At 45.4% G+C, this 22,705-nt stretch overlaps 1 protein-coding gene across 1 annotated transcript in view; it reads left to right on the top strand.

Moving 5' to 3' along the window:
* Positions 1–22,705, top strand: part of IPO11 (importin 11) — a 1,257,051-nt gene that overhangs the window by 145,847 nt on the left and 1,088,499 nt on the right. Inside the window, exon 5 of the mRNA XM_029576426.1 lies at positions 10,062–10,265. Within this exon, the coding sequence (XP_029432286.1) occupies positions 10,062–10,265 (204 nt within the window). The remainder of the gene's footprint in view (positions 1–10,061; positions 10,266–22,705) is intronic.

Raw genomic sequence — 22,705 nt, 5'->3', positions numbered from 1 at the left:
ATAGATTCTTGTGCAGCGGAAGAAGAAGAGGGTCTTCGCAGATCCAATTACCATGGCCTTCTGGGCCAATCCAATGCCACCAGGAGCATCATCCCCCTGTGGCCTTCAGTCCTGCAAACTATTCTGTCAACAGGGGCCACGAAGGAAAGGCATATACAGCAGCTTGTCTTAAGGCCAGACTTGTATGAGAGCATCGATACCCAGGGACTTCGAATCTCTTCTGTGATTAAAGAAGTGAGGAACCTTCACATTGCGAGGTTGCCAACAGATGTAGGAATGGAAGGCCCCAGTAATCCACTATCATCCTAAATGCCTTGTCTGACAACACCCATTCCCCCAGATCCAGACTCTCCCAGCTGAGAAAGTCTGCTCTTACATTGTCTTTTCCTGCAATGTGAGATGCCAAGATCACCTGGAGCTGCCCTTCCGCCCATTCCATAAGTTGGTCTATTTCCAGCAACACTTGCTGGATCTTGGTGCCTCCCTGCCGATTGTTGTCTCCCATCGACATTTGCTGAGCTGCAACGTGGTCCTCCTTACACACTTTTTCCAGGTATTATCATCTAGAGGATGCAGGTATTATCATCGGGAGGATGCAGTCTTTGAATGTGTGGTGTTGACTGGACCGCCGGCAGCCTCCCACCCTAGTCGGGAGTAGCTTGGGTATATCCCACTGATCCTGAGTCCATCTGTCTACATGCTAGGAAAGGAGGAATTACTACTTACCTGATTATTTAGTTTTCCTTAGTTTAGACAGATGGACTCAGCTTCTCACCCTTGGCTGCCAAATGATTGGTTTAATGGTCCTCCTGTGGGGCTGTGTGTTCCAGGGGATTACTGGTAAGTGTTCATCCAGTCCCTAGATTGGGGTACATACATTCATTACCTGAGTTCAGTGTTTCCTGTTGGTTGAGTACAGTAATGGTTGATGTTTTTAATCAAGTTTTTTGCTAGTCTGTTCACAGTTGCTTTTGAAGAGAATACTGGCAGGTTGATGTCGCTGCAGGAGTATATATACTATGACGTCAGCTTGCTCAGTCTCCATCTGCTGGCAGATGTGCATAATCCACTGGTCCTGAGTCCATCTGTCTGCACTAAGGAAAATTAAATTATCAGGTAAGTAGTAATTTCTCCCTACATTTGACTTCCCAGTTCCTTATCGAAGAATACACAGAACGCACGAAGTAAAGATATTGAATCACTTGCAATGTTTGAAGACGTGCTACTCTAGTGACTGAAAAAGAATCTGTTCTGACAAATCTGTTTTTCTCTACTGCTATGACAAAGGTTGAAAAAAATCCTGGGAGCCACGTTACCTTGGTGCCTAAAACTGTCACCTGGTGCCTAAAATTCAAGAAAACAAAAAATAAAACTTACAGAAAACCATCAACACTTCCAAACTAAAAAATGTGCAAAACAAAGAAAAAGGCAATAAAGCAAAATAAAAATAAAATCAAAACAAAAAAGCAAGCAAAACAGTAACTACAATAAACAAAAAAAAAAAGAGCAAAAATGGTGAGCAAAAATAAGAAAAATTTTCCTTGGCTCCTAAACATTTTTGACTGGTGCCTAAGTTTTCTAAATATATTTTCACCCTTGGCTTTGATTACTACACATTAAGCAACAATCATTTTATTTATTTATTTAAAAAGCATTTATGTCCTGCGCATTCCAGAACTTATCTATTTTGCTAGTGTTTACATGTGTCTTGGTACTGAAGCCAAAGATCAGATCTGCATGGAAACCAAACCACCACCTTCATCTACAGAAATAACCCTTTCAGGATAAAATTGAGGCACATCATCAGGGCAGTCTAATAAAACCTGTCTCCACTTACCCATATTATAACTGTTTTTCTCGATTAATTTAAATCTTGTGTAAGATGCTATTTTTAAAGTATTGGAAATGATACTCTGTTAATCCATAAACAAGGTTCAGCATTGTGGAAAATCCCTAAAACCTGGGGGAGCTCCATGGAGCTCTGCTGACCCTCTGACCAGGTATTAGACAAAAAAACTACATCTAGTGAATCTCGTAACTTTCTTTATTAGAAATAACTTGCATGCAAGGAGAAAAAGCTCAGCCAGCTATTTTCTTTAGCTATCAGCAAACACATTGCATTATATCTGCGTGGGTCCTTTGTTTTGGCAGCAGGGTGAGGCGGCCGCTAGAGGAGTTTGTGGGAACAGTTTTTGCCGCTTCCAAAGTTTGCTGCCTGAAGTTTATTTTATTATAAATTTTATTATAAATGTTCTCTGTATTTGACTATGGAAATATTTTTTCCTGCTTTTTCTGTTTTATGTAAACCGGTATGATTTGCATTTTAATGTAAGAATGTCGGTATATAAAAATTATAAATAAATAAATAAATAATAAGTGACCGCCTCACCTTGCTCATTATAGAACCACCCCTGCCCTCTCCCTCAGAGATCCATGATTTCTTGAATTCAGGGATCATGAAATGAAACACCAGGGAGGATGAATCGGAACCAACATCAGGAAATATTTTTTCATGGAGAGAGTGATGGCTGCCTGGAATGCTCTTCCGGAGGAGGTGGTGAAGACAAACAGTGAAAGAATTCAAAGGGGGCATGGGATAAACACTGTGAATCTCTAAAGACTAGAGGATAGAAATGAGTGAATGGGGGTAACTTGCTGGTGTGGCGGTTACTACCCTTAATCAATAAGCCTTCATACTGTTGATGCTACTCCATCAGTGCTCTCTGCTTCAATGGTGGGGAAAAGGGGAAGTTGATTCAGACAGCAAACTTCAAGTACTTTGAATTTTGTGGTCAGGGAAAGCAAATAAGCATAGGGAAACTTGCTGATACAGCCATTACTACCCTTAACCAATAAGCATGAAACTCTTGATGCAACTCCCAACATTGATCTATGATTCAATGGCAGGAGGTAACCGAGAAATGGACTCAAACAGAAGCCAACAAGGGCCCTGATTTTGATGGTCTGGGAAACTGATGAGTGCAGAAACTACCATAATCTTGCTGGGCAGACTGGATGGATCGTTGGTCTTTTTCTGCCATCATTTCTATGTTTCTATATATAGCTTCAGATTATACATTAGTAATCAGTAACTCATTATTTAGTATTCAGCTAATAATTGGAGCTTACCACCTATGGGTTGTCTTACACCATGATGTATTCTGAATAAGGCAAAATTCTGATCCTGTCCAGTCATGGTTAGTTATCTATATTTCTATCAGATTATGTACCTCATAAATAATTTATGCCTATGTGCAATCCTTACTTCTCTGAAAATTCTACTTTTAGTTGCAAAGATCTCTTTTGAACTAATTATGGACTCTTACTTCAGAATAGAAAAGGTTATTATAGTTCAGAGCATGAAATAAATTCTGGCTAATTCTGTGAATCCAGCACACTTTAGCTATACAGGGAAAAGCACAATACACAGGCCAAGCTGGGCCTACTAAATTTCTACACCATGGATAGTAACAGTGCAGACTTCCCCACACTGTTCTCACACTGTGGCTCAACCTCACTCGAAGTGCCATCGCTTAGGGTAAGAGGCTAATAAATCTCAATCTCTGCAAAGATTTCAAAGATGCAAATTTGTGGCAGTTTATGGTGAAGTTTTATTTTTGTGGTGCAGACTCCTGTCCACTGCAGACTGGACCACCAACTCATTTCACATTGGCTACCAAACAACTTTTTTATTTTTCTGTCAACAAGTACCTTTTAGACATTATGGATCTGAGTCAGAAACCTATAGAAAGTATTATAGTATCAGCAAAGCAGTAATGCTGTGAATATTGATATTTTAGCACAGTACTTCAGTAAGCATGTTTTAACAGTGCTTAAGAATAATTGTTAGATATTCTCAGCTGTTTTGTTAAATGTCATAATACTTATGTGCTCACAATTTTTAATTTTTGTTTAATCTCCTTTGTGATTACCTTAGGAAAAGGCGGAATATCAAATGTTCAAAAATAAATAGTAACTATACAATTTTAAGTGGAATTTTTTTGTTATGCAGTAGCTTTCATTTGCTATATTTCTCATTTCCTACTTTTGTGCACTGCTGCATACATTTTTAATTTAGAAGTACTATACTACAAGGTTTCCTTGGTGAATAAGTAGCTGAAGCATAGTGTGCAGCAAAATGCATTTTGACTGTTTCCTGTCTTGCTTCAGAAATTCAGCAACTGTGTGGTCAACGGTAACCATAAAAACATTTTTGAATATCTGTTTTCATTAATAAATGGTTCCCTCAAAACCAAGTTTCAGAAGAAAAGGGATTAGAAATCTAGTAGATAGTGTTGACCATGAAAATGATTTGGCCACCTGTTTTCATCAGCTCATGTCCAAATAATCACAAAGCTTGAATGATTTTTTCTACTGCGCTTCAAATCAGAATTATGAAAATTGTGTTACACTTTAAGTAGTTTGACAGTCTTGCATTTTGAAAACACAATTTTTTAGATCTGATATTTCTTCTAGGGCAAGCAGGATGGTAGTCCTCACACATGGGTGGCACACTGAGCATGCCCAGCATGCTACTATCCACGCGTCAACGTGAGGCCCCTCTTCAGTCTTGTTTTTTCCATGGAGCTTTCGTCTCGCAGTTGTGGAGCTCTGCCCTTTTCATCATTTTTCATTGTGGTTTAATGTAATGCATCCTTTTGCAATGGTTATTGTTATAATGTAAACAGAGGTGATTTGTAACTTGTTACATGAATATCGGTATATAAAAGTGCCAAATAAATAAATACATTCCTGGTTGATTACAGACTTCCTACGCTGGGGTCCCTCTTCCTCCCGATTGGTGCCTTAGTAGGGTGGCATGGTAAGTTTTCTTCCTTCCTTGCAGTCAATTCCCGATAGTGTCGCTTATCGGTGGCCACCGGTCATTGACTGCTTGCCGACTCTTTTTTTATGACGACATCCGGTTTTCACCGATGCCCCCAGTGCCCATGGACCATGTCTATCAAGGATCCACATGAGATCTGTATCCTCTACCTGAGGGCGCCGCACGAGGGTGTCTTTGCGATCAAATGACCCCCAAAGGCCATCAGGCCCGTCTGGACAAGATGGCGAAGCTTTTTGGGCCCAAAAATCTGATCCATCGAGGCATCGATACCGAAGAGCCCATGGGCATGGAGCATTTGCTGTCCACTACCCCACGGAGCCCCGCTCTGGAGAGAGGTGCCAGGGATAGGCTGTCGTCAGTGTCTTCCCACTCCAGGATGACGGGATCATCTCTATCTTCCTCGGGTCCATGAAAAGACCGGGATGAGCAGCGTGGGAAATCCTGGAAGCATTCCACCTGTCACCGTCATTATATGATGCCGGGTTCAGGTCGGCACCAGCAGCTGTCATGATGCCCCAAAGTGACTTCGCAGAGAGGAGTCATTGAACTCCTTGAATCTGGGAGAACTATGCGTTCCCTACCGGTGCCGGGCACCAATCTCCTTTGGGGCTCTGAGGGAGGTCCAGTGACATTGCCTTTTCCTCCTCCTCCATTCGTTCTGTCTTCACTGGATTTTGAAGAGGAGCTGGCGATGATCAGAACCCTGCAGGGCATCCAACCACCACCTCTACCGGTGCTTCCCTACCGGAAGACCTGACCTTTGCAGGCTTTGTCCAGGCCATGGTGGTCATCCCTTTCCAACTCCTAACAAAGGAGGATGCCCGACATAAGATGCTGGAGGTCCTCCAGTTTGTTGATGCCCTGAAGGAGGTGGTGGTGGCTGTTCCTGTCCATGATATATTTAAGGAATTACCCTTTGGATCTGGGAGCACCCCATATCAGTTCCTCTGGTAAATCGAAAAACAGATGCGGTCCATTTGGTACAGCAGGCCTTGGGTTTTTAGAGGCGTTGGCTCCCACATCAGTCAGTCTTGATGGAGTCGGCCCTCAAGAAGGCCAAGCATTCCTGCACACACGATTCCGCACCTCTGGGTTGGGAGTACAGAGCGTTGGATGCCTTGGGTACAAAGGCATTTCAGGGCACAATGTTTATTGCCTATATCGCTTCCTACGAGCTGTACATGATCCAGTATACTTGGAACCTATGGAAGCAGGTCCAGGAGTTAGCCGAGCGCCTCTCCCAGCCCCATCAGCAGGGTGCCTTTTTGGCAGTCACTTCGTGTTTACCACACCCTGGAGTGTGGTAAACGTGAAGTGCGGTCCACCTATGACGTGTTTGAGATGGGGGCTAGGGTGGCGGCAGCAAGCATTGGCTCCCAAAGGATGGCATGGCTTCCAGCTTCTGATCTCCGACCGGAGATCCAGGTCCAGGAAAAGCTCGCTGACCTGCCCTGCAAGGGCGAGAACCTGTTTGGGGATAAGGTGAGGGATGCTGTGGCTAAGTTAAAAGATCACCATGAGACCCTTCAGCATCTCTTGGCTAGTAGGTCAGACTCACCGTCCACTGCCAGGAAGTCTTTGCATCAGGGTCCCAGGAGGTGCTCGAACTCCACGCGTGAGCTCCCAGGGCCGATGTAGGCAACAGCAGACCCCCCAAACCCAAGCCGGCACCTCAGCAGAGCCCTGCCATGGGGTTTTCACTGGATGCGGGGGAGCAGAAGCCAGTTTGCTGTGTCCTTGTTGCTGGACCCTCCAGTTGGAGGGTGGCTGCTGTTCTTTGTGACCTCGGACCAGTGAGTCCTATCCCTCATTCATTGAGGGATAGGACTCACTGGTATCTCCTCCGCGCCCATCTTGGTTAGTTCTCCCATCAGGAGATTCTCTTAATGGAACTCTCTACACTTGTAATGACCAGAGCAGTCAAGACTGTACTGCTGCAGTAGCAAGGGTGGGAGCATTACTCTCGCTATTTCCTGATTCCAAAGAGAATGGGGAGACTCTGCCCCATTTTGGATCTGAGAGCCTTGAATAAATTTCTCCAAAAAGAAAAGTTCAAGATGGTCTCGCTGGACACCCTGATTCCCTTCCTGCAAAGAGGGGACAGGCTTTGCTCCCTCAGTCTCAAAGACTCTTACACCCACATCGAGATCTTCCCCAGTCACAGGAAGTACTGTGGTTCCTTGTGGGCAAGAGGCATTTCCAGTACAAGGTGCTACTGTTTGGCCTTGCTTTGGCCCCACGGTTTTTCACCAAGTGTCTGGCAGTGGTGGGTGTGCACCTCCGACATCTCTGAATACACGTTTTCCCTTACTTGGACGATTGGCTGGTCAAGAGCGTCACCCAGGAGGGGCGTTGCACTCCCTGAGCTTGACTATTCAGGTGCTAGAGTCCCTCTGGTTTGTCCCATCGCAACCCATCACCTCAGTTGAACTTTATCGGCGCCTGGCTGGACACACAACTCAGACCCAGGCCTATCTGCGTCATGATAGGGTGCTTGCTCTCGTGAGTCTGATCCACCGAAGATGGCAGGTCTTGGCCACTTCTTGTTTTGCCTCCTGGGCCACATGGCCGCATCGGTCCATGTTACTCGCTTAGCTCTCTCTTACATATGCGCAAGGCTCAGTGGACCCTGCGGTCTAAGTGGCAAGCCTCCCAGGACATCAATGTGCGTATCCCACTTCTCTGGTGGGAAATTCTGTCCAGTCGGGAGCAGGGTGTTTCTTTTCAGTCTCCCCCTACCCAGGTTGTACTTACCAAAGATGCATCCACCCTGGGCTGGGGGCGCACATGTGGATGACCTCCTCACGCAAGGTTTCTGGTTTGCTCAGGAAGCGCAGTGTTAAATCAACTTCCTGGAGCTGCGTGCAATCTGCTATGCTCTTTGGGTGCTCCGGGATCCCTTATCCAGTAAGGCGGTTCTGATCCAGACGGGCAATCAGGTAGTCATGTGGTATATCAACAAGTGGGGAGGCACGTGATCATTCCTCCTGTGTCGGGAGGCTGTTCAGATTTGGTCGTGGGCTCAATCCCAGGGTATTCTGTCCCAAGCCATGTACCTGGCTGAGTCAGAGAATGCGGTGGCAGATTGGCTGAGTCGAGGGTTCTGTCCCACGAGTGGTCCCTGGATGAAGCAATAGCAGATCACATTTTCCGCCTTTCGGGGATCCCAGATGTAGACCTCTTCATCTCCTCCTGCAACAGCAAAGTGAGGCATTTCTGCTCCCTGTACAGGGGGGACGGCAAACCAGCCTCGGATGCCTTTTCCCGCCATTAGGGCAAGGGCCTTCTGTATGCGTATCCTCCGCTTCCCCTGGTGATGAAGACTTGCCTGAAGCTCCGGCAAGACAGGGGGACCATGATTCTCATTGCCCCTCATTGGCCGAGGCAAGTCTGGTTCCCACCCCTGCAGGATCTCTCTGTCAGAAAGCAGATCGGTCTGGGGACCTCCCCCGGCCAGATCACACAGGATCAGGGCAGGCTGCGCCATCCAAACATCAGAGCACAGTCACTGACGGCCTGGATGTTGAAAGGCTAGTTCTGCAGCCCCTTGACCTCTCTGACAACATCTCTGGTACTGGTAGCTTCCAGGAAACCTTCCACCAGTAAGTCTTATAGCCTGAAGTGGAAGAGTTTTTTTTTCCATCTGGTGTGAGGGCCATGGCCTGCATCCGTTCTCCTGCTCCACTTGGAAGTTGCTCGACTACTTGCTGCACCTTTCAGTCAGAGTACACTTAAGTGCCATCAGTGCTTACTACCAGGGTGTGTTGATGGTTCTCCCCTCTCTGTGCAGCCCATAGTGGGGTGGTTTATGAGGGGTTTGCTTCATCTGAAGCCTCCCCTGCAGCCTCCTGTTTTGTCCTGGGACCTCAGCGTGGTGTTGGCTCAGCTCATGTGAGATCCTTTCGAACCACTGCACTCCTGTGATCTGAAGTACCTGACCTGGAAGGTTATCTTCTTGGTTGCAGTCACTTTGGCACACAGGGTTAGTGAGCTTCAGGCGTTGGTGACCTATCCGCCCTATACGAAATTCTTTCATGATAGGGTGTTATTGCGTACCTACCCTAAGTTCCTGCCTAAGGTGGTGACTGATTTTCATCTTATTCAGTCGATCATCCTGCCCACCTTTTTTCCCAGGCCTCACTTGCACCAGGGCAAATGGGCTCTGCACAGTTTGAATTGCAAGAGGTCCTTAGCTTTCTACCTCAAATGGACAGCAGGCCAAAGGCAATCTATGCACATCGGTCCCTTTTCTACAAAAAGAGAACTGGCTATGCAGTCTCTCGATCCCTTTTTTTGTTGAGGGGCTGCCTATGGCTAGGGATTCACTCATGTGAGGACTGACATCCTGCTTGTCCTAGGAGAAAGCAGATTTGCTTACCTGTAACGGGTGCTCTCCTAGGACAACAGGATGCTAGTCCTCATGAAACCCTCCTGCCATCCCGTAGAGTTGGGTTTCTCCTGTGTGTGTGTTATTTTTTCGTAATTCTGTTTTATGAGACTGAAGAGGGACCCCAATTGGTCTCGCGGATAGTGGCATGCTGCTAAGTGTGAATTGCAAGTTTTCCGTGGCGGGCTCCATCTGATGATGTCATCCTTGTGAGGACTAATATCTTGATATCCTAGGAGAACACCTGTTACAGGTAAGCAACTCTGCTTTATCTTCTGTTAAACTTTGTGAATATATGATCAACTTTTATTGAAATCTGGTAGTAAAGCCACCTTTTTAGTTTGCTTTCTGAATGGTTCAAGAGATTTGGGCAAGGGTCTCTCAACCTAGCTTGAAGTTTACCCAGGTAGAGAGTCCATCAAGCTAGGTTGAGAGACAATAGTTCTAAATGTAGGGATGTTGGAGCCATGTGAAAATTGTATGCTGGGAGTTACTGATTATTTTGTTGTCTCTGGTAGAAATGTGAAATCAATTGGATGAAGAGTTAAAAAAAAAAAAAATAATAATTTGGGACCGGGTGAGAGATGATGATTTTATAAGGTCAGTTTCCCTGTTGGAACCTAGGCTATAAAGTAAGCAAGTAGTACTTAGAACTTTCCCAGAAAATAATATAAAGTATATCTGTGTATAGGCCTGTCAGAATTGGACAGTAATCAGAACTCTAGTGCTCTTGAATTGTACTATGCTATTGTAATTGTAGAGCACTGTATGCACTTTGAATTCATCTCTCCTTTTCCCTCTCTGTTCTTTTGGTTGTTTTCTGTGCAGATTGCCACTCAGATTGCAGTGTTGATTGCCAAAGTTGCTAGACTGGACTGCCCTAAACAGTGGCCAGAGCTCATTCCTACATTGCTGGAATCTGTGAAAGTCCAAGATGATCTTCTCCAACACAGAGCATTACTTACATTCTATCATGTTACAAAGACTCTCTCATCCAAACGACTGGCCGCAGATAGAAAGTTATTTCATGACGTAAGTAACGGTTTTGTTGGCAGTTCATAAAAGTGAAGCCTATAAATAATGTATACATGTAATATCTCCTGACAAGTAATGAGATATTTATAATATATAATGTAATACAGTATTTATAATGTTTAGAAGGAGAAAAATATTTTTGTTAGGATTCAACAAATTCTTCTGGACAATTATTATCCCAGTTGTTGAGCTACAGTTGAACTTTCTTCCCCTCACTTCTTCACAAATAGGGATTCTCTGTGCTTATCCTATGCTTTCTTGAATTCTATTAATATTTTTGTTTATGTCACGTGCACTCGGAGACCATTTAATGCATCTTCCGCCTTTTGCATGAAGAAATATTTTCTGATGTTGCTCCTGAGTCTATCCTTCTGGAACTTCATATGATGACTTTTCTTCTAAAGCATTCTTTCCTCTGGAAAACATTTACTTTGTCGCTGATTTATACTTTTGAGGTATTGAATATTTGTTGTATTCTCCCTATCCCTCCTCTTCTTTTCTTTAGGGTTTACATGTTTAGGGCCTTAAGTCCCATCTCATATAACCTTTGGTGTACAGCCTGCACCATTTTGGTAGCCTTTTTTTGGACTGTCTCTAGCCTATCTATATCCTTTTAAAGGTATGGTCTCCAGAATTGAACACAGTATTCTAGGTGAGGTCTCGCCAACACCCTAGTCAGACATTATCACCTCCTTTTTTTTTTTTTGTCTGCTGGTTATTTCTCTTCCTATGCACCCTTTGGCTCTGGCCACCACCTTATCACACTGTTTTGCTACCTTGATATCATCAGATGCTGTCTTCCATTCATTGTATCTTAGTAGGGGTGGGCAAATTTTTTTGTGCTGGGGCTACTTTGCAAGTTCTTATCTGCAACTTGGGCCAGGTGGAAGGTCCCCCCCTTGGAGCCCCTTGAGAAAGAAATGGGCAGAGGATGTCTCTGGAGTGAGTGGAATATGGATATGCAAGTAGGTGTCTGGGGTGTGTGTGTGCCACTCCCCTCTATCTTGCCCCCGTCCAATTATGCTCAACATAACCCTCTTTCCCAACCCTCTCTTAATCCCTTGTCTCCACCCCATCCCATAGTGCTGCTGATTTCCCCCCCCCAAGCAGGTTACTCCCCAAACTGGTTAAAAAAATTATCCTGATCCATCCTGAGGATTAACTTGCTGGATCTATCTTTACCCATTCTCTTAGGTTTTGCAGTAGCTGCTTGATACACACCATGATATATAGCTATAGTTGCAGGCTGCCATTCAGCCTGTAGCCCCAGGATTGAGTATCACTTGGTCCACCTGAGGACAGAGCAGACCCAACCCCAGGCCACAGGAAGTTTTCCCTTTCAAACCCTGCCCCTTCCAGTAGCATTTCAGCTTACCTTCAGGGCTGAGGTGGGAAGGAAGAAGTCAACAGTGGTAGCAGGCTGAGAATACAGATGCTGCATCGGCAAGTTAAAAGCTGTAAGCACAAGGAGGCTCCTGTTGCCTTCAGTTGGATTGCAAAAAGAAGGCACCAGTTTAAAATTGTCATCTCCACTCTCTTGGCTGATGCACTGAGGAACTGCTTGGCCATGTGCCTAATGATGTCATCAAAGGCTCAATGTTGCATATTTCAGCATGTCATCAAGGGCGACTTGTGTCATCGATAATGATGATGGGCACTTGGGCAGGCAGGTCAAAGCATCAGCGGGCCGTACATAATTCAGCTTTGGCAAGAGGTAGACGGGCTGGAGGGAAAACATTGATGAGTAGGATTTAGCCTGTGGGCCTTAGTTTGCCTACCCCTGCATATTAGTATCTTACCCCTATCATGTACTTCTTCCTTAGATTACTTCACCCCAAATGGATTATTGTACTTTTTTGCATTGAATCTTAAGCATGAAATACTTGATCTCTCCTCAACGTTTCTTAGATCACTTCATTCCGTCTACTTACTCAGGAGTGTCCATTCTGTTGCAGATCATGGTTTTATCTGTAAAAAGATAAACTTTTCCTTCTAATTCCTCTGAATTATTGCTCACATAGATTTTGAAAAGAAATGGTCCCAGAAGACATTCTTGAGGCACTCCACCTTGCTTTTCTCAGAATTTCATTACTCTTTATCTCTCAACCTGTTTCTACTCCAGTCCACTACCTTGGGTTCCACCCAGAGCTGCGTTTTGAGCCTTCTGCGTGGGATAGCATCAAATACTTTGTTGAAATCCATATCAACCACATCCAATCAGGCTGATGCAATAAAGTGCGCGGCAAAAACGTGCATCCAAACTGGATGCATGTCTTTTGAATGTGCACACAATCACCTCTCCTGGGCACTGGATGCAATAGGCAAATGAGCCATTGCGCTAAAAAGGACGCGCTAGGGATAAATTATGCGTCCATGGCATCGGGCACCCAGGAGATGTGGCTGTGCGCCAGTTAGGAAAACAGACGCTCAATTAATGGGCATCTTTTTTCTTAACCTGAGCATTGGCAAGATCATTTTTTCATGCTGCTTCCTCCTACTTAGTATTGGGATGATACTAAGTAGGAGGAACCACAGAAAAGCAGTAATTTTGGGCTTTTTTGTGACTTTATGGGGCATTTTTCAGACAGCTCTGAGCACGTAAAGATTTAACGCTAGCGCAGGGCTGGCATTAAGTTTTCTGTGTTAAAACATGCGCGTCAGGTGCACAGTGATTATTTTTGTATCAGGGGTAATAGCCAATAGCCTCATCTGCATGCATTTACATGTGATGTGTGCTGTTAGCTACGCGCTGGTTTGGAAGTGCATTTTGAACTTTCTGATCCCCTTTTTGCATCGGGTATTAGCCTAGCTTGTCCAAAATGCATGTCCAAGCACTTGGTAACGTGTGTGGTATATGATATTGCAATGGCTTGTATTCCTTGATCTAATTATTTAGCCGTCCAAGAAATTGATTACATTTTTAAACACAGGTTTTCTTTGGTAAACCTATGCTGTCTTGGCTTTTAAATCTTTTAGGATTTCTACTTTGTGACTGGCTTCTTATCTTTTTTATTTTTTTTTTTGCATTATTCAAATTGATAATTTCACTACCTGTGCCTTTCTAACATAATATGCTTTCATACTGCTCATCCATCTCCAATGCCCATCATCCTGCCTAGAGTCTGTGTAAGGGTCTGCTGAGTGGCTCTGTGGTCTTCCAGAGCTTGCTGCTGCAGTGGATGAGGGAGAGTGAACTTGGGCCATGAGAAAATTGTGATGTGTAAAATACAAGTGTCTCCCTTTGCCTGACATCTATTCGATGGTGGTGGGTTCAACTGTCACGGATCTGTTCTAATCCAAATCAATGTGCTCCTCCTCCTGCGTGGGTTTGCAGCTGCTTAAGACCTCCTTGTGATGACTTGTTTGTATGCTGTTCTGCTCCTCCTTTATTTGGCTGGCTGTTTTCACTTTATGCTTTGCTGGACATTGCAGTGGGAGTTGCTGTTCTTGATTTCACACAGGACAGGGTGAAGGATACTGCTGCTTTTGGAGCTGAGATTTCCAGTCTGTGGTAACTGCTATTAGAGTTTTTATCTTTTGAAGTAATCTCGTTGCTTGCTATCTGAGGGGTTTGGTTAATACGGGATGAGGAGAGGAGGCTGGGGATCAGGTAGGGTCTGTGGCATTACACCAGGAGGGAGATGCAATAGACTGGAGAGGCTTAAAGGGGCCTAGTCTGCTGTTGTATTCAATGACTGTGGTAAAAACAGAGTTAGAGTTGCAGTATTGTGCAAAAAGAAAAAAATCTTTCAACTCCCACCCCCTAAGAGCAGAGGCAAGGGGATAGGTGATAAGGACAGAAGAAAGGGTGGATAAAGGAAACATGTACAAATGGTTGCAGTTCGTAGGGTAACCAGGTTGGTAGTAGCTGGCTGCAATGCCTCAGAAACCATCCGGAATGATACTGTCAGGTTGGTGGTACCTAGCAAGACCTAGGAGGCTTGATGTTATGGCAATAGCCTCTCTGGTTTCTCTGGTTGTTTAGATTATTTTTGAGCTTGAGTGTAAGGCACAGGAGTGTGTGTGTGGGGGGGGGGGGGGGGGGTAAGAGGAGTTTTTAATCTGTTGCCAGAGGATGTGGTTAGTGTAGCTGGGTTCAAAAAAGGTTTGGATAGTTCTTGGAGGAGAAGTCCATTAATGGCTATTAATCAATTTTACTTAGGGAATAGCCACTGCTATTAATTACATCAGTAACATGGGATCTTCTTAGTGTTTGGGTAATTGCCAGGTTCTTGTGGCCTGGTTTTGGCCTCTGTTGGAAACAGGATGCTGGGCTTGATGGACCCTTGGTCTGACCCAGCATGGCAATTTCTTATGTTCTTATGTTCTTATATGCTCATCTACCTATGTTAGAGGAGAAAGTAGGAGGAAGGAAGCAAAGTGACTGGATCAGGTGTGATATCCTGCAAGCGGTCAAGCATGTGTGACTGGTATTTGGGATATATCCTTGCAGTACAGACAGGAATCACTGGAAATACTAGATGAGCTCATTGGTCTTTTTACGCAATCACCTACTATGTTACTATAATTTAGTTACACTGAATAATTGTATATACTCATTTGTCAGAAGTTCAGTATGTCAGCTGTATATATTGCCACTGCATGCATGATGACAGAAATGCATAAACATACTCTTCGCCAGTCATTAAAGACTCTGGTAAAAAGCATTCATATTTATAAATGAATATAATCTATATATCCTGTGGTAACTGATAGGCTTTTAGGTTTCCATCTTTTGATATTGCTTCCTCAACTTGCAAGGACATTTCTATTTACAATTAATTTACTGCCTATCAAAAAGGAGGAAATAAGTAAAATTGAATCTGTCCATTCTCATATGGACATAAATAGTTAGAATTTGGTCTGCTGCAAATCAAACCAGTCATTCAGGACTTGTTACTTGTTTTGACATGTATCCTTGGAAATTGAGCGTCCATGTTCCAATCTGACCACAGTCAACTTTTTTTTTTCCCATGATGCTGCTTTCTGTGGTTCCTCATACTAATATCGCGCCTATCTTAAGTAGGAGGAACCACAGAAAAGCAGTATTTTTTGCTTTTTTGTGGCGGCTTGGGGTGCATCAAGACTTAACGCCAGCTCCGGGGCTTGTGTTAATTTTTGCTTTTTAAAACGTATGCATCTTGCACACGCTGATTTTTTTTTGCATTGGGGTAATAGCTAATAGCCTCATCCACTTGGCATTTACATATGATGAGTGCTATTAGCTATGCGCTGATTTGGATGTGTGTTTTGACACGCTAATCCCATTATTACGTTGGGAGTTTTTAGTGCATCCAACCATGCATCAAGCTGTGTGCTAGGCTGAGCGCACTATATTGCGTTGGCCCCTAAATGAGCTAGTTTTGGAATACATTGATTTAATACCTTATTTATTATAACATTTTTATGTATTCTATAGAATAACAGTTGTTTCCAAATAGAGGAATAGCAAACAGTACAATCTTCTCTTTCTGTAACTATGCAACATTTTAAAGCTTATTAGGAGTTCATTTTTTCATATTAAAAGAACCTTAAATCAAAATTGCAGCTGGAAGACAATGTGCAAAGTTTGTGCATTGTCTTCTAGCTGCAAAATTCATACGTGATGTCTGGCTTCCCAATACCTTTGCTACAGCAGGAATAACCAGAGAGGTCGAGAAGCAAGAAACGCTTCCTATCAAGTATTGCTTTCTGTGCCTTTTCCTGCATCCACTTGGTTTGTCAGCGTGAGTGCTGATAAGAAATAGGTTGTGGGAGAAGTGCTTTTCCTCCTCTTGCCTGCAGTCACCCATGCTCAGTGTTCCCTCTGAACTGTGCAGAGATAACTGATACCTGTCTAACTCCTTGGCAAACATGCTTCAGTTTGGTAGAGATTTGTGACACAACAGAATTTGTTTAGATAAGAGAATGCCTTCTAAAGAAAAAAAAACCAAACAAACTAGGAAGGCTTTCTCTATTCAAGAGCAGTTAATCAGCACTGCTTTTAACAGCTCACTCAAAATTAGGAAGCAGGTAAGTATATATACAAAGCAGTCTGGAAGCCCTAATAGCTCAAACTAGTTTGGTAGTAGCTAACTCAAATACAGTCTAGGAAGGTGACATGAATTCCATTTCTAATACAGCCATCTTGTGGTTTGAACTGTCAGGGTCCCATAGTCTCAATGAAGCTGCTGGTTCTGTATGGTTGAAATTACAAGATAGCTGGCGTGCACCCAGCTGTTAGATTGGTGTTGGTGGTCCCTGCACCGCTTAGTGAGAACACTGATAATACTTAACATTTAAGAGAAACCGTAAAAGAAGGTAAACTGTGGATTGGAAGGGAGAGGAAACGAGGTATAGGGAAAGCAAAATGAGAAAACGAGAAAATGTATGAGACAGAGAGAATGCACATGGAGTAGAGAGGGAGGACAAAGACTAGATAGAGGAAGAGAGAGAGAGCAAGGGGTGGGTTTAGAGGGAAGAGAGACTGAAAACCAAGAGGAGAAAGGAGGAGGATTTTGGTATGCGTAAGAACTTTTCGGCTTAGCTTACCCTGAAATTGATGTGGAATGGGGGCTGGGAAGTAAAATGTTCCCTCTGTTTTCTGGTATATAGGGTAGTCCCGGAAATAGCTATGTAAGTATTGACAGGAATTGAAAACTTCAATCAAGACTTGTTTGCCAGGGAAGAAATGCACTCGTCATGGCTCCCCCCCCCCCCCCCCATCACAATTTTTTATTTTTCATGCCACAGATTGATAAAGATTTCTTTATTGCTGCTGCTTTTGTGTTTTTTTTTCTTGTTGTTTATTGCCTCTGATTCTATGGACAACTCTTATGACCCTTCGTGTGGTGCAGATTTTTACATGGCACGTTCTGGCTGCAATGATTCAAGTGATGGTCCATTCAGTTTTATCATCAGGATATCACTTATACTATACCTTTATCTTATATTTAATGAGATTAAATTTTCTGAATCCTTATTTGCATAAGGTTGTTGAAAGTGGGAGAACTGCAACAATAGAAAGCAATTTGCCCAACTGTGAAAATTTTTTCCTGTGAAGCTTGGTCAGTTCAGGAGTTCAGGGCACATTTGTGTTGTGCTTGGTTGGAAATGCTGCCAGTATGCTAAAATACATGATTGTTTAATGTCAATTTCTGACCTAAAATTTGTAGTTTGTACCATTCACTGCGAACATTTTTCATGGTTGCCTTGATAGCAAAATCCAAGAATGGGAACCAAATATAAATAAATATAAATAACATTAATTATGTGACTTTGTTAAACTTATGACCATGACGTACAGTATTTGTATGTGTGTATATGTCTAAACACAATAGGGTAGATTTAAAAAATTGCACGATCGCGTACTTTTGTTTGCGCACCAGGTGCAAACAAAAGTAAGCTGGATTTTATAAGATACGCGCGTATCTTATAAAATCTGGGGTCGGCGTGCACAAGGGGGTGCACATTTGTGCAACCTGCTCGCGCCGAGCCCAGTGCGCGCTGCCTGTTCCCTCCGAGGCCGCTCCGATTTCGGAGCGGCCTCGGAGGGAACTTTCCTTCAACCTCCCCCCACCTTCCCCTACCTAACCCACCCTCCCCGGCCCTATCTAAACCCCCCCCCTTACCTTTATCGCATGATTTACGCCTGCGAAAAGCAGATGTAAATCTGCGCGCGTCGGCCGGCTGCCCTGCTCCGTGTTCCGGTCCCGGGGGCTGATCCGGAGGCCGCGGCCATGCCCCCGGAACGCCCCCAGGCTGAAACCACGCCCACGTCGCCACCCCCGAAACGCCGCGTCATTCGGCCACGTCCCCGACACGCCCCCTCCCGCCCCTTTTAAAAAAACCCCAGGACTTACGCGCGTCCCGGGGTTCTGTGCCCGCCGGCGGCCTATGCAAAATAGGTGCGCTGGCTCGCAAGGGCCCTGCGCGCGTAAATCTGCCCAGATTTACGCGCGCAGGGCATTTAAAATCCGCCCCAATGGGCGTGGGATTAACAAGAGAAGGCCATTAGTGGAAAGGAAATAATTTTAACAGTGATTACCTGTACCAATGGTAGCTGGTAAGGTCTCACATAATGTCTCTCATATTTTTTATATAATATGCGCACATAATTGTGTTTTTGATATATTTATTTGGATTACTGTTGTTATTTATATATGTTTTATTATTTTATTTCTGTTTCATTCTTTAAGTAGACATTTTATTTGTAATTACATACATCTATGTTTATTTGTGTATATATATGTCTGTCATGTTTAATTTTTAATTAATATTGTTCTTGTACTAGCCCCTGAGGCAGCTCCTGCGTGAGCGAAACTCGGCCAGAGTCGGGCTAACACCAATAAAAAATCCCTTATTTTACCGATCACTACCGTTTGTCCTGCTTTCCAGCAATATTTATTAGCTTCCGATTTGCTTCCAGTGCCACTTATAGAAATCCAATGGCTTGTGACATTTTTCATCCTTACTTTTAGTCTGCTAATTTTACCATTCACACTAGTGAGACTGTCCTCTGTACCCTGTCGTACCAGCCATTGGACTGCATTTCCAGTGAAGGCTGAGATTCGCTTTTTCTTCTTCCACTGTTTCTGCTGGTACTCTTTAAGAGAACCATGTTTAAAAATAACTTCTTCACTTTATAGTCCTCTAATTATTGTTATGGATTGGTTCTGGTATGGATCAGTCAGTAGAATCGTCAAGCAATTTACTAAAAAAAAATCTTCTGATTTGTTTTCATTTCAGAAAGTATATCTTCTTTTCTCCAAGGACAAGCAGGATGGTAGTCCTCACACATGAGTGACATCATTTGATGGAGCCTGGCACGGAAAACTTCTCTCAAATAGAAACATTGGCACACTGAGCATGCCCAACAGGCTGCCAACCACACATTCATGCGGGGTCCCTCTTCAGTCTCTTCCTTTCTGCGAAGCTGCTGCCTTGGGGTCGTGATATCGCGCTTATTTCACAGTTTTTCTGTAATTTTTGCTTCCCGTGTTGCCTAGGGTCCCTCGTATTTTTTGTTGGTTCCACTCTCCGCAACCTGGTGTTTTTTGTTTTTTTTTGTTTTTGTTTTTTGCTTTTTCAAGGTTGATAATCGACTGCTTCATGTCCTAGTATTTGCCGACAATTGACCGCGTGCTGCATATTTTTTCTGATGGCATTGACCAATTTTCGCTGGTGCACCCAGACTGTATCCATCAGAGACCCCCACGAGGTTGTGTCCTCTGCCTGGGGGCGTCCCACGATGTCAGCGGTTGTGACCTCTGTGCCCAGATGACTCCGAAGGGCCGTCGGGCATGTCTCGACAAAATGGAAAAATTATTTGACTCCAAAGGACCATATTCGTCGTCGACATCAGGGAACCTCCACCCCACTTGCTAAGAAGGACAAAATTTTGACTCATCCGGGGTCACCTCCAGACCCGATACTGGAGCCGATACTGTCGTCCCGTTCCCAGTTGGGTTCCTCACAGTCTCCCTCTGGGAAAGGACCGTGGTGATCATCAAGAGCGGTCGAAGAAACATAGTCATCTGTCCTTGTCATCGAAGCCAGGCCACGGACAGGCATCGGTGCCTCCTCCGAAGCAGTCTCGGGCAGAGGAAGTTGTTCCCTCCAACCCCTCTGAAGCCTCTTGGCGGCCTCTACCGATGCTGGTAGAAGGGGTCAGCTCCATCTCTTTGCGGACCAATGGCCCTCCATAACATCAGACCTTTGAGTCCTGTCCATCATCTGTCAGGGTGACAGGTTGCGCTTCTGGCAAGTAACATTTGCCTCTGTGTCCTCAATGGAGACCGTCAGGGGACCTACAAATCCTTCGCGTAGAGCTCTCCACCCTTGTATTGGCTGGAGCTGTCAAACTCGTTCCACCCAGTCAGCATGGTGAGGGGTTCAATTCCAGGTATTTTCTAATCTCCAAGAAGGTGGGGAGACTCCAGCCCATTCTGGACCTGAGGGCCCTAAACTGTTTCTTGGTAAAGGAGAAGTTCAAAATGGTCTCTCTGGGTACCTTGATTCCCCTTCTTAAGGCGGGAGACTGGCTCTGCTCCCTAGATTTAAAAGACACAAATGCCCATATCTCCATATTTCATGCGGATCGGCAATACCTTTGATTCCTGGTCGACGGGAGTCATTACCGATATTGCTTTCTACCCTTTGGCCTGGCATCTCTGCCCCATGTCTTTACCAAGTGTCTAGTGGTTGTAGATACTTAACTTCAGAGGCAGGGAATACATGTCTTCCCGTACCACGATGACTGGCTTATCAAAAGCACTTCAGGACAGGGGGCGCAGGGTGCCCTGCGCACTTAAAACTAAATTTTGGAAACCCTGGGATTTCTGATTAACTATCCTAAATCCTATCTCCAGCTGTCCTTGCAAGTGGACTTCATTGGGGCTTGACTGGACACTGCCCTGTTGAAGGCTTTCCTGCCTTGGGACAGGGTGGAGGCCCTTGCTCAAGCAGTCGCCACGTGCTCTCATGTCTCAGTGCACCAGTTTCTCCGGTTGCTGGTCTATATGGCAGCGGCCGTGCATGTCACCCCCTTTGCTCACCTGCACATGTGCAGGGCACAGTGGACGCTACGCTCTCAATGGTGCTAGGCTTTGCAAGACCTGCGTGTGTGTGTGCTAATCACACTGCTACGTCAGTGATGGGCGACTCCCGCCAACCTAGAAAAGGGAATCCTCTTCTGGAGCCCACAACCCCAGGTCACCCTCACCACAGATGCGTCTCGCACGCGGTGGGGTGCACACCTGGCGGGTCTCCACACCCAGGGTCTTTGGTCTGCTCAGGAGTTGCAGACTCAAATCAACTTCCTGGAGCTGCACACGATTCGCTATGCACTCCAAGTATTCCTGGAGCGGCTCATGAACAAGGTAGTTCTTGTTCAAATAGACAGTCAGGTAGCTATGTGGTATCTGAACAAACAAGGGGGAACAGGATCCTTCACCCTCTGACAGGAAGCAGTCCAAATTTTGTCATGGGCCATCGACAACAGCATTCTCTTCAGGGCGGTGTATCTCCCAGGGTGGATAACACCTTGGCAGACTCCCTGAGCCATGTCTTTCAACCTCACGAGTGTTCCCTCAGTCAAGAGGTGGCAAACAATCTTTTCCTTATGGGGGTCCCCACACATTCACCTCTCTGTTCACCTCTCTGGAGAACAGGAATGTGGACCGCTTCTGCTCCCTAGGCTGGAGGAGTAGCGGATTGCTGGCGGATGCATTCTTGATTCACTGGGGCACTGGGCTGCTGTACACTTACCCTCCCCTCCCCCTCATCTCGAAAATACTCCAGAAGCTTCAGCAGGATCCAGGCTTCCATGATCCTGACCGTCCCCTTTTGGCACAGTCAAGTCTGGTTTCCGACCCTGCAGGATCTGACCTCACATCCCCGGACCTAATCATCCAGGACCGGGGCACGCTCCATCACCCCAACCTACAGGCCCTGGCCATCACGGCTTGGATGTTGACTGGGTGACCGTGCAGGCCTTTGGCCTTTCGGACGGGGTATAGTGAGTTATTCTACCAAAAAATCTTACAATATGAAATGGAAGAGGTTTTCCACTTGGTGTGAAGGATGCGGTCTGGACCCCTTCTCCTGCTCCCCTCCTCTTAGACCAGGGGTCGGGAACCCATGGCTCGCGAGCCAGATATGGCTCTTTTGAGGGCTGCATCTGGCTCGCAGACAAGTGTCGCCATACTTTCCAGTCCCCCGCTGTCCCAGCTGCTCCTCGGTCCTCCTCCGCCCGGGCTTAAAATGTTGTCAGCCCGGGCGGAACGCGGCAGGACAGCTGGAGTCAGCGGCACCGGCGTGCTCTCTTCTTCCCGCCCCCCCCCCCCCCCCCACCGCGGCCCGGAAGAGGAAGTGGTGAGCATCGGGTGCGTGCGCGGGAAGAAGAGACCACGCTAGTGTGGTCTCTTATTCCCGCCCCCCCCCCCCCCCCCCCCCGCGGCCCGGAAGAGGAAGTGGAGAGCATCAGGTGCGTGCGCGGCAAGAAGAGGCCACGCTAGTGTCCGACGAAAAGAAGACTGCAGCGCGGCTCGGAGGAAAATGAAGAGCTTCAACCGCGGCCGATGGGACTCCGCCTCCGCGAGGGCTGAAAATGAAGGAGGTTAGCGTTGGGAGGAGGCTGCTGCTGCCGCGAGTTCCCGGGGTGGGGGAGAGAGAGAGTGAATGAGCGAGCCAGCATGTGTGTTTGAGATCCTGTGTGTGTGAGTGAGAGATTGCATGTATGTGAATGATTCAGAGCCTGTATATGTGAAAGAGAGTATGTCTGTGATTGAGAGCCTGCCTGTGTGAGAGAGAGCATGAATGTAAGTTTACCATTGGGAACCTGTATGTGTAAGTTTGTGATTGAAAACCTGTTTGTGTGAAAGAGTATGTGTGTATGATTGAGATCCTTTGTGTGTGAGAGAAATCATGTGTATGTATGATTAAGAGCCTGTGTGTAT

The sequence above is a fragment of the Rhinatrema bivittatum genome, chromosome 1, assembly GCF_901001135.1.
Source record: "Rhinatrema bivittatum chromosome 1, aRhiBiv1.1, whole genome shotgun sequence".
Lineage (NCBI taxonomy): Eukaryota > Metazoa > Chordata > Amphibia > Gymnophiona > Rhinatrematidae > Rhinatrema > Rhinatrema bivittatum.
Note: the sequence above shows the minus strand (reverse complement) of the source record. Positions and strands in the feature narration are given on the sequence as shown.